Source organism: Hylobates moloch, unplaced genomic scaffold (assembly GCF_009828535.3).
Source record: "Hylobates moloch isolate HMO894 unplaced genomic scaffold, HMol_V3 SCAFFOLD_6, whole genome shotgun sequence".
Taxonomy (NCBI): domain Eukaryota; kingdom Metazoa; phylum Chordata; class Mammalia; order Primates; family Hylobatidae; genus Hylobates; species Hylobates moloch.
The window spans coordinates 25,515,899-25,529,673 of NW_026652281.1; the positions used below are offsets into that span (position 1 = coordinate 25,515,899).

General features: G+C 52.5%; 1 protein-coding gene and 1 long non-coding RNA gene across 2 annotated transcripts in view; one reads left to right on the forward strand and one right to left on the reverse strand.

The window, feature by feature from the left end:
- PRDM6 (PR/SET domain 6) overlaps window positions 1-9,892 on the reverse strand; it is a 105,743-nt gene extending 95,851 nt beyond the window's left edge. Inside the window, exons 1-2 of the mRNA XM_032155899.2 lie at window positions 9,626-9,892; window positions 8,549-9,146 (exon numbers count right to left, since the gene is read on the reverse strand). Of these exons, the coding sequence (XP_032011790.1) occupies window positions 8,549-9,131 (583 nt within the window). The 5' untranslated portion in view covers window positions 9,132-9,146; window positions 9,626-9,892. The remainder of the gene's footprint in view (window positions 1-8,548; window positions 9,147-9,625) is intronic.
- Window positions 8,836-12,855, forward strand: LOC116470340 (uncharacterized). Its single transcript, XR_004248582.1, has 2 exons — window positions 8,836-9,074; window positions 11,126-12,855. It is a non-coding gene; the product is annotated as an uncharacterized LOC116470340 (long non-coding RNA).
- The last annotated feature ends 920 nt before the right edge of the window (window positions 12,856-13,775 follow it).

Below are 13,775 nucleotides of genomic sequence, written 5' to 3' on the forward strand. Positions count from 1 at the left end.
GACTGCCTCCCAAACGCCGCGGGACAGGGCAGAGCAAGCCTGCAGCCCGGTAGAGCAGGAGCCGCAGCCCCAGGACTCCAAGGGCGCGCCCGCACTGGGGTCCCTCAAGCGACCAGTCAGTTCTCCCTCCAGGCACTGAAGCAGGGCGGGGACAGGTGGGGCGGGGTGGGGAACGGGGGTGCTGTTCTGGAGGGTTTGGTGTGCACACTCTCCATAGACCCCGTAAAGAAACGAATAGCCAATTTAACGATCAGCGTAATTGTTAGCGAAGGCACCAACTCCTGCCCCGACGGCCGTTCTCCAGGCTAAATGCGATTCTGTTGTGCTATACAATGGGTGAAGCTGTAGATGAAGCTGTCTCTCTCCGACACTCTCCAAAGCAGCCTGCGCTAGAGGGACCCCCCACCCGCCGGGCCGGGCGGTAGTGGGCGCCCAGTATCCCTCCACTCGAACTGGGCTGGAAGGGGGCAGGCGGCCACGGGAAATAGAGCCTGTGGCGACTGCGCTGTCGGATCGCAGCGCCCTCCGGGTTATTAATGGGCCTGGAGGAGCCGCCGTGTCTGCGCCTCAGCGCGGAGGGCCTGCCCCGAGAAGGTGGCCTCGGCGCCCGCCGGCGTGACCCAGCCTCCTTGGCCCAGCTTCCCTGAGGAGCCACGGCGACCCCGCGCAAGTGTCAGGCTTATGGCACTGAGCCTGACACCTGGCGAGTCCCGCCTGGCAGACATGGTGAAAGCTGGCCACCCGTGGATGCGCCAGCGCGGGGAGGCCGGTGGCCCTCGGGGCACCCGGGTACCTGCCGCCAGCCTTGGCCGCAGCCAGGCCTGGTGGATCACCCTAGATGTGCCCTATCTGCGCTGAAATGGCCGAAATGCCCAAGAAACTTGTAAGTCTGTATGAAACGTTTGTGTCAGGAACACCTAATTGCAACCCAGCATGGTAACGGAGCCCTCGATTTGCCATTTGCTTCAGAGCAAAGGAGGGCTGACTATGTAACCTCCTGTCTCACTCGAGGGGGCTCTAGGCAGCCAAACCTTTGCCTCAGCCAGCAGCTACTCCTCCACCCCTCCCAAGAGAGCTGGAAGAATGAGGGCTGCAAGCTTCTCAGAAATGTCCCCAGACCTCTGAGGTGAAAAGCAACAACTTGTTTCGGAAAGTAGAGAAGTGTCCATGCCGCTGGTTCTCCCTCGCACAAAGGCCCTCTTCTGTCCCTCCTCTGCCAGCAACACAAACTATTGTTAAAATTCTTCCAGACTCTGCTTTTGACCCCAGGGCCTGGATGGGAGTATTCGCACACTTATCCATATGTCAACCCCTCTGAAACACACACACTTTACACACCCTCTCAAGCTTATTGATTGTGAAAATAAAAACTTCAAGACAATTTGAGAATTACATGAAAGACAATAAACACAATTACAGTGCAGACCATGTGTCAGACACCTGTCTAGAACCAACAACCAGCATATTATCTAAGTATCATGATTCCCATTCTGCAGATAAAGCAATTCCCAAGCACTATTACTCCACCAAGAACCAGAAGCTAGAAAGTGGCAGAGAAAGGATTCACAGTCAAGGCTGCCTGACTGCAAGGCCTCTAAACCCAGAGATTTTTAAAAGACTAATGAAAGGTGGGAGAATTTAACATTCAAACTCATGACTCAATTGAATTGAAATATTTCACTGAAGTAACTTCGGGGGCCATGAAAATTGCTGTAGCATGATTGTGTTGTAGAGGTTTCTCTCTTTCCCACACTCTTGTGTTTTCGGACATTAAAGTAAGAGATTGGATAGGAAAATACATAGATAATGTCTATAATTTTGAATGTTACTGTCTGACTTCAGAGACAGCCTTTCAGCACCTTTGCAAAAATAGCTACAAGCAAATGACAATAAGCAAAGGCAATATGCCCATGGAAATAGAAATAAGTCACCCCAGGGAGTTGCTTAACTGATTGTTTTTTTCTGCTTGACTCAATGATGCAAATGGTGAGAAGCAAGAGTGTTTAGTTTTCATTCCCTAGCAGCCTGTACCAGAGATTGTCAACTTCCAACATGTTTCTCCACACGTGTCATCCCATCAACGACATCAGCATAGGTACCAACTCCAGCCACTACCTCCATAGACAAAAAGCACACTTCTAATATTTGTAATGCATGATAATAAAACTGTGGCTAAGGCCTTTCTCCAAGAAGTCCTCTAAAGCCGTCTTCAACTTATTGTTTCATTTGTCTCCATAAAGAGTTGAAAAACTTAATAGTAACATTATGCTACTATGAAGAGTGAAAAACTGAGGCTCTCCCAGTATCTAGAAGACTATCTGTGTGTTAGGTCCACAGCAGGCTAGACAAAGTCAATCAACTTTAATTAGCCTACCCAACAGGGGTCTTCTTAATTTGTGAACCACTTCATGCTATATCAAAATATTCTGCCAGAAAAGTTGACCAACTGCCATCAAGATACATGTTATATTCCAATGTTATTTTTTAATACACAAAATCCCCGCAGCTGAAACATTTGGGTTCTAACTTACGTCTGAGTCTCAGGGTAACTCGAGGATATTAAAAACAAGTAACATTTCTTGAGATTGACAAATATGCTCAAGAAGACAAACATTCTAGCAGAGTATAAACACCTACATGAAAAGGTTTGAAAGAGAAGCAGGCTATACGAGAGGGCCAAACTATGTATAAAGGTATATAATATATGTCATTATATTATATATACACACACAGAGCATTCCAGGCCAAGCAATATATAATACAACTCCTTAGGTTCCTAACAAGGAAGCAAGTAAATGTTCATACTTTCTCTTAAAATCAAGGGAAGAGTTTTTGTACAAGTTCATAATTGTTATTCATAAATAATTTTTTACCTTTGTGAGAGATACTTTCATATGCTCTAAGCAACACACTTTGAAATGCCATTTTAGCATTAGGTAATATAAGAGACCATGGTTCCTCTTCTATCTTGAATAAATCTGTCAATGCTCCTGTCTAAGGGTCTCTGAGTAAAGGAAGGTGCTGTCATTAGGTTACAGACTTGTTCGCCTACTGGCATCAGAAGGCCAGGCCAAGTGCAGTTAAGAGCACACTTTCACTCTGCATTTCCTATCCTTCTGTATTGTTTCAATGCCTTTAAAGTGCAATAGATCTTTACAATATATCTATTTTAAGGTAAAGGCGGCAAAGCCTTTACCTTATGGTTTCTTTTCTGGAATTTCACTTCTCGGTCTAGGAAAGGTGAAATATAAAACGCTTCCGGGCTTTTGGTGTGCGGAGAGGCCAACAGTCATGTGTAGGCGCACGGGGAGCGGAGCGCACGCTACACCACATCTTCACTCCCCAGTACCTGCTAGAGGCCTTCTTTAGCTCTCACCCGCCCTGTATATAGGAAACCAAGGAGTAGGTGAAAAGCCTGCTTCCCCGCCTGGGCGCCACTACCTACCCGGGTTGTAAATCCTCCCCTACCGCCGCCAAGGTCGCGGCCCTCAGTCCCGCAGGCCGAGACCTGAGGGGCCGGCGCCCTTCGATCTCAGCCCGGCGACGAGGACCCGGGAGTGCCGCCTGCTGGCAGTGCCGCGTGCGCCCTAGGCGGGGAGGGGCGTGGGGGCTGGGGAGCCGGGAAGAGGGCGGGCAGGCAGAGCATCGGGTCCGAACCTCCCGCGTGGGGTTCACGCCCCCGGGGCTCCAGCCTGCGGTGCCCCCCCTGCCTTTTCGAGCCATAGGCTAGATGAAATGGCTGAAAGGGAGCGATGGGAGGGGTGAGGCGCCCAGGCCTCAGCGCCGAAGGCTGAGTTTTGAAGGTCCCACCCCGCTCCTGCCCAAGAAAGGCTCTCTTCTAACATGAGGCGTGGCCGCCGACACCACCCACGATCCGACGTCCCCACTGCACCCCGCCACCCACCCGGCCCTCCTCCTCTACCCGGCAGGGGTCTTCCAAGCCCCGGGAGCGGGTCTAGAAGCAGATCCAGAGGCGAGGCAGGTTTGCCTGGCCGCCGGAAGGGGAGCCAATTGATTTCAGTCTCGACCCTGCGGGGCGGCCCAGCTCCTGGGAATTCTCTCAGGAACTCTCCCTCTACGCGAGTTTAAACCTCCCCGCGAATCGCAAAAGCTCTGGGCGTTCTCTGCCCTGCCTGGCTGCGGGCTTGGCCCTGGGACCAAGAGGGAGAGACAAAAGGAAGAGGGCAAGAACGTGGGAGGGAGAAAAAGTGGGTCTTATTTGTCTTCCGATGACTGTATTAATAAATTAAATGGGAGCGGCAGTTTGTAAGGGTGATAGAATATTGCGCAGAGATATACCTCTCCGGCCCCTGCCCCTACAAGGCTGCCATATACAATGCGGAGATGATGAATAGGAGTCGCGAGAGGAGATCGAAGCGGGTCTGGGCTGGTTCCACTCTCTCCTGCAAAACTATAGAGCAATTAATTGTGGCTTGTCCCCTCATCCTTCATCTCCTGGTGGCACATATCGATGGAGATTACTGCTGATGGACCATTTTATCACCTTGAATAAACAGTCGCCACCTCTTCTAACCTCAATCTAATATATGGCTCTATGTTCGGTTTCAGGACGCTAGATAACGAAAGATGTAAAATAGCTAAATCATGTGTGTTACGGGATGAAGCTGGGCTTGCACACATGCGAGAGAGAGAGAGAGACAGAGAGAGAGAGAGAGAGAGACAGAGACAGAGACAGAAAGAAAAGAGGGAGAGAGAGAGAAAAACACAAAGCCCACGCACTGAAGCCAAAGCTCCCTCCCATCCGGACCAGGTCTGCAATCTAAGGCGCTCGCTGGTCTGATAGAGGAGGCGCAGGGCAGAAGGGACGCAGTGGATGTTTCTCGGTTGCACGAAAAGCCTGCTGGTGTGCCACTGGGCTCGAAGTTGCCCAAACAAGACCTACGTTTTCCACCTGGGTGGGAAGGGATTAGGGAAGGTCAGAAAATACTCACCCTCCTTTGTCTCTTTCCTTGACCCCTTAGCAAGCAACCGGACAAACCAGTGTTAGGCCCAGACTCCCTTTTCTCTCCCCAGCCCCTCTGCTAAACCCTTGGAAAGCCTGGCGTTCCCAACAAGGAAGCCTCAAGCCCCGCTCCCACACCCGTGCACATCGGCGCTGTTTCCAGCACTGTTCCCTGCGCAGGAGGGTTCCAGTAAATCGGGAGGGGACAGAGGCCCCTCCCCCAACTGGGGAATTTGCAAAGTGGTCCAACTCTCCCCCGAGACACCCAAAGTGGCTCAGTTCCCGCCTCCCTCCCAGGTCCTAGGGAAGCACATCTTTACAAAAAAGGCATGAAAAACTAATGGGCTGTGCTGAGAGAACAGCCAGGATGCTCCTCAGAAACGCCAGGCGCGCCCTGTGACTGTCTCTCTCTACTTTTCAACAGCAGGCAACGCACCAGCTCCCAGAACCCGGGAGGAGGCCACTCCGATGGAGCCTGACTAAATCAATGGCTTGAGGAGCCCAGCAGCAAATGAGGGCAGTCATATTAGACGGGGAAGGAAGGGCCCCATCCCCCATTTATATCGCAAGGGGCACCACTTGATTTTTAAGAGAAGGCAGCAGCAGCAGCAGCAGCAGCAGCAGCAGCAAAGCATTCAGAGCTTCGGTGGAAAGTGTACTTCAGTCACAGGGTAAATTGATACGGAGTTAGGAATATACTGGAAAAGCTCACTCGGTTAGCTTGCAGTTTCTGCTGTTTTAAAATCTTTTAGAACGAAAGAGAGCTACAAGCCCCATCACTGTGACATTTGCCATAGATGCCAATAAAGTTTCAAGCTGAAACTAGTGTTCCTAAGTTCTTTTCTTACAGAGCAATGATATGTATGGCTGATCCTAGGCAAAAAGTTACTTTGCTAAAGGGAAGGCAGAAGTAAGGAGGACCCCCACATCCCACACTTTTTATTTCGCCTTGTGAGAAAAAGAGAAAACAACTCAATATTTATCCTTTTAAGTACGAAATGACAAAATGAAGCAATGTTAAGTGGTCATTTCACAGAATTCCTTTAGAGGGAGATGGCAAAAAAACTAAAAGAAAAACTAGGGAAATCTATACATGATAAATTAATAGGAGCTTCCCTCTGCCTCCACCCTTCCTTTCACTCCACCCCCACTCACATGCAACTCGAGAATGAGGAGAAGCTTCTGTTTTTCACAGCCTTTCAATAACCATTATGCCAACTTCCCCTGCCAAAGGAAACGAGTTTCCCAGTATTTGCATTTCTGACTTGTTTTAAGCCCCTACTTAGATTAAACTCAATCACGTTTCATCTTTGTAAAAGTACATCCCATGGCTTCAAATGAGTGCCTAAGCTTGCTTGTCCAGAGAAGTTCCTGGAAGAATGGGAGATCTCGTCTCCCAGCATTACACAGTGCTATCTCAGCTTTCTATTTTCTTTCTCAATTAACCTTTAATTAGTGAGCAACGTGGTGTGTAACTCTAATAGGACAATCTAATTTTCTTTCCCTTCTGTCTTTTCCCCTGCACTTCACACACTGAAACAATCCAGTTGGCTCAAAAGGAGATACCAGAAGATTAACACAATATAAATCATTTAAATAAAATTGTAATTTATTTTCTCCAACCAGAGAAAAAAGTTACCCAGGCAATAAACTGGTTCAATACCCATATATTAATTAGGAATCTATCCTAACTCTTTCTCGGATTAGTCTGTTTTCTCTGGTGAAAACGTATTAATTTTCCAGACTGCATTGTAAACAGTACAGGAGCTCAGCACACAGCCAGGGATTTGGGGTGTACTGCTGGTGACTTCTCTAGCATATATTTAATTCAGAAGTGAAATTGCAAGATTGATGAAGCATTCTCAGCCTGCAATGGCTATATTTCACTTAGCAGTAAGACATACCTTTTCCAAGGCAGTTTAAAAATCTTTTTATTTCATAATTTAAAATATTTGCTTCAAAAGCACACATTCAAGAAATTCAGTAGGAGATAAGTATTTTTTGAAATCTGTTGGGAGAGTATAATTTTGTAAAACTTTCTGAAACTCTGAAATACAAGTCTTCTCAACTGCACGGCAAAATTAGAATTGAAACCACTATTTTAAGCCAGTGCTTTACTCTCAAACTTTACAAAGAAAAAAGTAAATACGACTGCTCTTTTTGTTGGTAATTATTATCTCCATCACAACTATGTCCAACATAATGAAAATATTCATAAACCTCAACCACGAGGCAGTTGCCCAGTGGTTTTTTTCATCAAATCAACGACTTAGGGAATCCTTTAAAAACCTATAACTGAACTTACTTTGCTTTTACAACGAATTAAGAAGTTCACAGAGCGGTAGACATTTTGCAAGAAGCAACTTATTCAAAATTGAATAAAAATAAATGTTTTTAATTAACTTTACTCATACAGAAGCCAGACGAAGGAATGAGATGAAGAAAATAGCTGAATGAATGCTGATCTTTCAAATCCTGTATTGCTTTCAATCTGACGCTCTTAACACACTTTAATGTTATCTCCAGAAGTCTCGGGGAGCACGTTTAACACTCCCAACACAGTATAGGTGTAAACACAGTATAACTTCTGAAATTATCAAAAAGAAGCAGGCATAAAGCAGCACATATTGCTTGATCTTCATTTAGAGTTTTGCTTCAAAACCGCCAAATGGAACTGTACTTGTGATAAGCGTTTCAAATTGTGAATACAGAAACCGAAGCTACAGGAATTCTGATGTTTAGTTAGGCATTTGCTATTAACTTGGAGGAAGAGGAGAGTAAGCGTCTTTCACTAAATTACAGTCACCCTAATTTCTAAAAATAAATACATAAACCAACATGGGTTATGAATGTTTGCGGGGTCAAAGGTGCGCGGATAAAGCGGGATCAGCGGAATCGGCGGAGAATAGAAATTTTCTTCTCAGTAAGTAGCAGTCATTTTTTTTTCTTTTCCTTCTTTTTAAATGAATAGTAGATCTAAGAATACTGCCCGCCTTCAAGGAGAAACGGACTCAGTTTCATCTAAAATTCCTACTCCAGTGAGGCCTGGCCAGCGAACAGCTCCCGACTGGATCCCCCACAACCCCGCGGCCTGAAAATGACCCCTCCAGGGGTGGGGTGGAGAGTAGCAAAAACAAGCCCTGGTCTGCGTGCTCCCCAGAAACGCTGAGGGTCCCTCCCTCGTCCCGGCTAGGGCCAGGCAGGGCCGGTCCCAGACACCCCCTGTCACACGCTGCCAGTACCCGCCTGGCCTCGGGCACTGTCCGGCGGGAGGGCAGAGGTCTGTTAGGCCGGGTCCACGGTAGACTCCGGACCCAAACACTTGGGACTGTGAAGCAGGTGAGGAGAGGGAGGGAGAGGGAACCCCAAAGTGCCACCGGCAGTCCCATCCGTTCTCTTTCCTTCTCCAACGCCAGAAAACTTTTGTCACAGAGATCGGGGAGGCGGGGGCCAGCGGCCAGGACCAGCTGCTCCCCCCGCCCCCCCGGCCCCGTGTCACTCCTATCCGACCCGCCTCCCTGACAGGAGCCCGCGCCCGCCGGCGCCGGCGCCCCGGGAGAGAGCGCGCGGGCTGCGGCTACGTACGGTTGTTGGGGTCGCTGGTGTGCTGGTTGAGCGGGATGATCTCCATGCGCTGCTGGCCATACAGGTAATAGTCCAGCTCCTCTGCGCTGCAGCGGAAGCGCGGGGCGCCCCGGCCATCCCCGCCGCCGCCGCCGCCGCCGCACTTGGCGGGCCCGGGGCCGGAGGCGGCGCCGAGGCACAGTTCCTTGGGGGGCAGCGGCTCGGCGGCGACGGTAGCGGCGGCTAGAGGCGCGAACACCGGCAGCTGCGACACCGGCAGGGCCGAGAGACCAGCCAGTGCGGCGGCAGCGGCTGCAGCAGCGCAGGAGGAGGCGGAGGAGGCGGAGGTGGAGGAGGAAGCCGGGGTGGACGAGGCGGAGGAGAGAGAGGCGGGCCGCGGGCGCAGGCTGTCTGGCGGAGGCTCAGCGCGCTCCGGGGGCGGCGGCGGCGGCTGAAGAGGCTGCGGCGCGCTCAGGGGACCCGCGACGCCGCTGCCCTTGAGCGGGCCGGCGCCGCCGTGAGGGAAGAGTTGCTGCCAGTGCTGCAGGTAGGCTGGGTCCACTTTGAGGAAGGCCGAACCGCCGGGGTCTCCGGGCTTCAGCATGTCCGGCGCCTCGAACTGGGGGCAGAGGGCAGGGAAGAGGGGGCGCGTGAGTTGGGCGAAAGGGGCCGGGAAGAGGGCCGCTGGGACCCTGGAGAAAGTGCCCGAGCCGGTAGTTCAGCCGGCGGCCGCCCGGTTCCGCGGCTCCCTCTTCCCAACTCCGCTTGGGCGCAAAGTTTACTCCGAAGCTGCGGCGCCGCACAGAGGGAGCTGTGTGCACCCTGCTCTGCCTCCCCGATCGCAGCGTCCAGCTCCCATCCAGCAATGCTGGGGCCCGACAGGAGGGCGCTGCCCCGTAGAACTCGGCTGCAGGACGCAGCCCCCGCCCTCAGCCAGCGCCCGGAGCCGACCTGAGCCGGGGTGGCTCAGCGCCCGAGCCGCGTTGGCCTCAGGCGCCAGGAGGCAGGACAGTCTCGCCCCACGCCCCCAACCTAGGACCACCAACCTTCCTATTTACCAAGCCCTAGACTCTAAGTCCCAGACGAGCCTCACCTTACCTGAAAACTCGGTGCTGCCGGTGGGTGCGTGCTGGTGTCTCGGTGAGCTTGCGGGTGCGCCCTGGGTGCGCTACATGCCCCTGCCCAGCGCGGGAGGAGAGTCCTAGAGATTGTGCCGCCCGGAACCCTCCCGACCTGCGAGCGAGAAAATTGGGAGGCCCGCGGAGGACGCGAGAGCGCGGGCGGACCTGGGCGCCCGACTCAACCGCCGTGGGCTGCTGCGCTTGGCCGCTGCCGCGTCCTGGCTTCTTGGCTCCACGCTCTGGCAGCCTCCCGGCTGGACACGTGGGTTTTACGACAGCACAAAATACAAGAGAGAGAGTGTGTGTGTGTGTGTGTGTGTGAGAGAGAGAGAGAGAGAGAGGGAGAGAACGGAGGGGGGAGGGGAGGCAGGCCAGAAAAAGGGGAGGGGAGAGGGAAGAAGGAAGTTCTAATTCGTCCCGACCCACACCGCCAGAGCGCCTTTCCCGCACAAACTCCTCAGCCCTCCCATCCCCCGTTTTTTTGGCGTGACGTCTGCCGCTAGCCTGTTGTCTCTTTCTGCCCATGATATGTCTTTTCTGGGTCCCAGCTCAGTGCCCTGATCTTGAAAGCAGTGGAAACGCGGCAACCGGAATGCATCTCCGCACACGCTGTGGTGTCCGCGCTGGAGCAAGCCCGCGCCGTCAGGGTTTGCGCTTTCGCCCGGCTCAGTTTTTCCTGGAGTGCTTCTGGGTGCCAGAGTCCACTCGCCCGCCACACAACCACTAACATAAATCCTCCGGGGAGAAAAGTTGGGGGCGGAGCGGGACGGGTTGCGTGCTGCAGTGAAACCCTCTGCAGCCCAGGAGGGAGGTTTGTCGGTGCAGGGAGGCGTGGGACCGAGGGTTCTGGGACAGAGAGCAGCTGGTCCTGGAGGGACTTAAGCTTGGCCGTGGGGCTGGGAGGCGGCTGCAATGGAGTCTGCACACCACCCAGCGCTCTGCTGACCCCCTCTCGGGTTGTCTTCTGGAGGGCTCTTTCCCTCTCCTTGTTGGAGCCCAGAGACAAGTATCCAGTGTTACGTCTGGTGGCACAACTGCTCCGGGACACGGGCAAGGCTGTTTGCAGTCAGCTGCCTGCGGCTGCCCCAGGAGGTCACGCATAGGTTTCTCTACCCAAAACCCGGTGTTAGAGGGGCAGGGTGGGAGTGCAGCCCCACCTCCACCATGCCCTCTCCCCAGACTTTGTGCCAGGGCAGCCCTTCGATGCAGTCTCGCACCCACGAATTAGGCACTTGCCCCCCAGCTCTTTCTGGCATTTTCGGTAGTAGATGGTAGAGGAAACACGCAGGGTGTGTGAAATTGACCGATTCAGGAGGTACTTTCCCATCGGCCGGGTTCTGGCCATACCGCAGAGAGAAGAAACGGCATTTATCTTTCTCCAAACAACCTAACTTATTTAGCACTTGCCAGTCTGAACAATTAATAGCCATTCTTCCCTGATTTCTGCTTGTTTCTTTTTCTCTTCCCACCAATCAAGTTGTCTGAGCCTGGGAAACGTGCTGTTTAAACTTCATCCGGGTCTCATTCAGGATGCTTCGATGTTGGTTGGAACAGAGTTAGACCGAAAATGTTTTGACTGGCGTCGTTATGACAAGGTCATCCGTCATTGTTGGATAGATTGATAGCACCCAAGTTTAAGGCAGACACCACGAGGGAAAACCCACGGCGCTGTGGTCCCGGAGGCTAACCAGGCAGTGTCCGCAGACCTCCAGCAACTCCATCGGGAGGAGAGGATGAAGTTCCAGGCCCGTTTCAATTAATCTGCTCGCAGAACTGCCGAAGAGTGCCTTGTCGGGCCACGGGAGAAGAAACAAATGCTCTTTCTCACACTCTCCTGGTTCATTGCTGAGAAACCAGGACACGCCTCTGTTCCCTGGGAGAGACAGTGAGCTCCAGGGATGGAAGACCAGACTCCGGCGGCGGCCCCGTCATCTGCCTTCTTGTTTCTGCCCAAACCCAGCTACTTCCAAGCGCTTAGTCCCCAAGACTGGAAGTCCCAAAGAACCTACCTCTACCTGTCCCAACCCCGCCTCCCCCCTACCCCTTCACCCCCTGCCACCATTAGAAAGTCTCCGGATTTTGAAATGCTAGTTGCAGCAGCTGCTTCCGTGGCCTCATGCCGCGCACACTCTGGGAAGCGGAGGAGGGAGGGTTCCTCTCGTAATAAGATTAGCTGACATGTTAATGAGAGCTTTGGACGTGCCGGGCGCGGGTAGGCGCTTTATGTCCATTTAATCCACATAGCAACCATGCGGAGAAGGGATTATCATTAACCCCCATATTATAGACGGGGACCGCTGAGGTTCGGAAAGTTTGGATGGGTTGCCTAAGGTCACGCCATTAATGAGTAATGGAGGCAGATTCAAACACCGTTCGGTAAGGTGCCAAGTGCATCTTCTGCCCACCCTAGTCAAACCTGTAGCCACTCCATCCAGACTGACGCCAGAGGGGGTACCATGGGAGAGATTTGGTTCCCCTCGCTGCGGGGGCCAGGGAAGAAGCTGAGAAGGTAGCGAGGTCTCCCTCGCCCACTACGTCTACAGGTGGCGTACCTGGGTTACCCGATTCAAGCTTCCGCCCCACCCACCCCGGGCACAAGTCGACCCCGAGGCTTACGGGACCCTAAGGCCCAGAGGGTACAGGGACCTCCCGTGAAGGGGGCAGGAGAAAGTTTGAGGGAGACCCCTGAAGGTCCGGGAGCGAACGAAAAGGTCTGGAAGGGAATAGACTAGGAGTCTGGACCTCCCCTGCGCCTCCCCAGCAGGCTCACGGCGCCGGGCGGGACCCCTGCCTCCACCGCGGCTTCCAGGATGCCCGCAGAGCTCGGCTGAGGCGGGGTCGGCGTCATCCTCCCCTGGTGCGCACAAGGGCGCGCAGCGGCGTAAGCTGGACCCCCGACGCTGCGCGCCCTCTGAGGGGCGCTTCCCTCTCACACAGTTGACCCTGGGCCCGCTTGGTCACGGCCACCCTGGCACATCTCAGTAGTTTTTAGAAAGTGAGCCCACCGACGGCAAGGACATGCACCCCCTCAAATCCGCTTCCCCACCCCCTTCAATACTGAGAAGACCGCGGAAACAAATCACTTCGACCACTTAGAAAGCGATCAAACCTTTATAAAAACCCATCGCTCCCAAATCGATGGGTGAATATTTGCTGGGAATTTGTTCCAGAGGAATAAATAAGGAGCCTGAGTGTATTAAATGCAAACGGGGGGACACGGTGGTGTTTTTCTTCATTGATTAATGACCTCTAAAATAAAACAAGTGGGAAGAAGAGCCAGGATCGATAAATTACCGAAATTCATCATTTTCTCGGGCATTTTCGCCCCGAAAATTATCCTTGGGAAGCCCATTGTACCCTGAGCTGGGAGGGGAAGGATGGAGCTGGGGGCCGGGGTAGGGAGGAAGCAGCAGAAGGCGGTTCTGTCCAGGAGACCCTCTATCTGATTTCGTTTGACATACAATTCAAAAGTTTGCCTTTCATATTATTTTTTCTTGGCGGGGGAGTGGAACAAATGGTCGGTTGCCTTTGACAGGACTCCAATAAAGGATTCAGCAGCTTTCCGCTCTGCCCTGGGTGCTCCTGCTTCTAGGTTTAAGGTCACGGGTGGCTGAGTTAATAATTCATTAATATAGACATTTATTCAGAAGGGTTTGCTGAGATCCACTCTTCCTGCCTCCTCCCAGAGATTTATTTTCCTAGAAAATGGATGGGGGTGGGGGGTGGGCTGCAGGTGAAAGGAGTGGGGCGGGAGGAGAAAAAGAAAAATGGAGAGAGAAAGGCTGGATATAGCTAGGAGGAATCTTTGCTAAGCCGTATTAGCAGACAGGTCCCTTGAGCCTGCCAGCAAAAACTTGGTTGAAAATGTGGTATCTAAACAGCACAGAGACTCTGGCCTGCGGTGGCCCTTTTTCCTTCCATACCTGTTCATTCGCTTGTTTAGAAAGCTCCTTTCCTCCATGGTTTGGGACCAGGGAAGGGCCTTCTCTCTGAGGATCTTGGATTGCAGGCAAAAGGGGAAAGCTCTGAGAAAAAAACAGGACCCCACCCCTATCCCTATGAGGTTCCCAAGGGAGGAGCTTTGAAACTTGCCCAGACTTGGAATCTAAGGGAACCTCCTCTCCTAA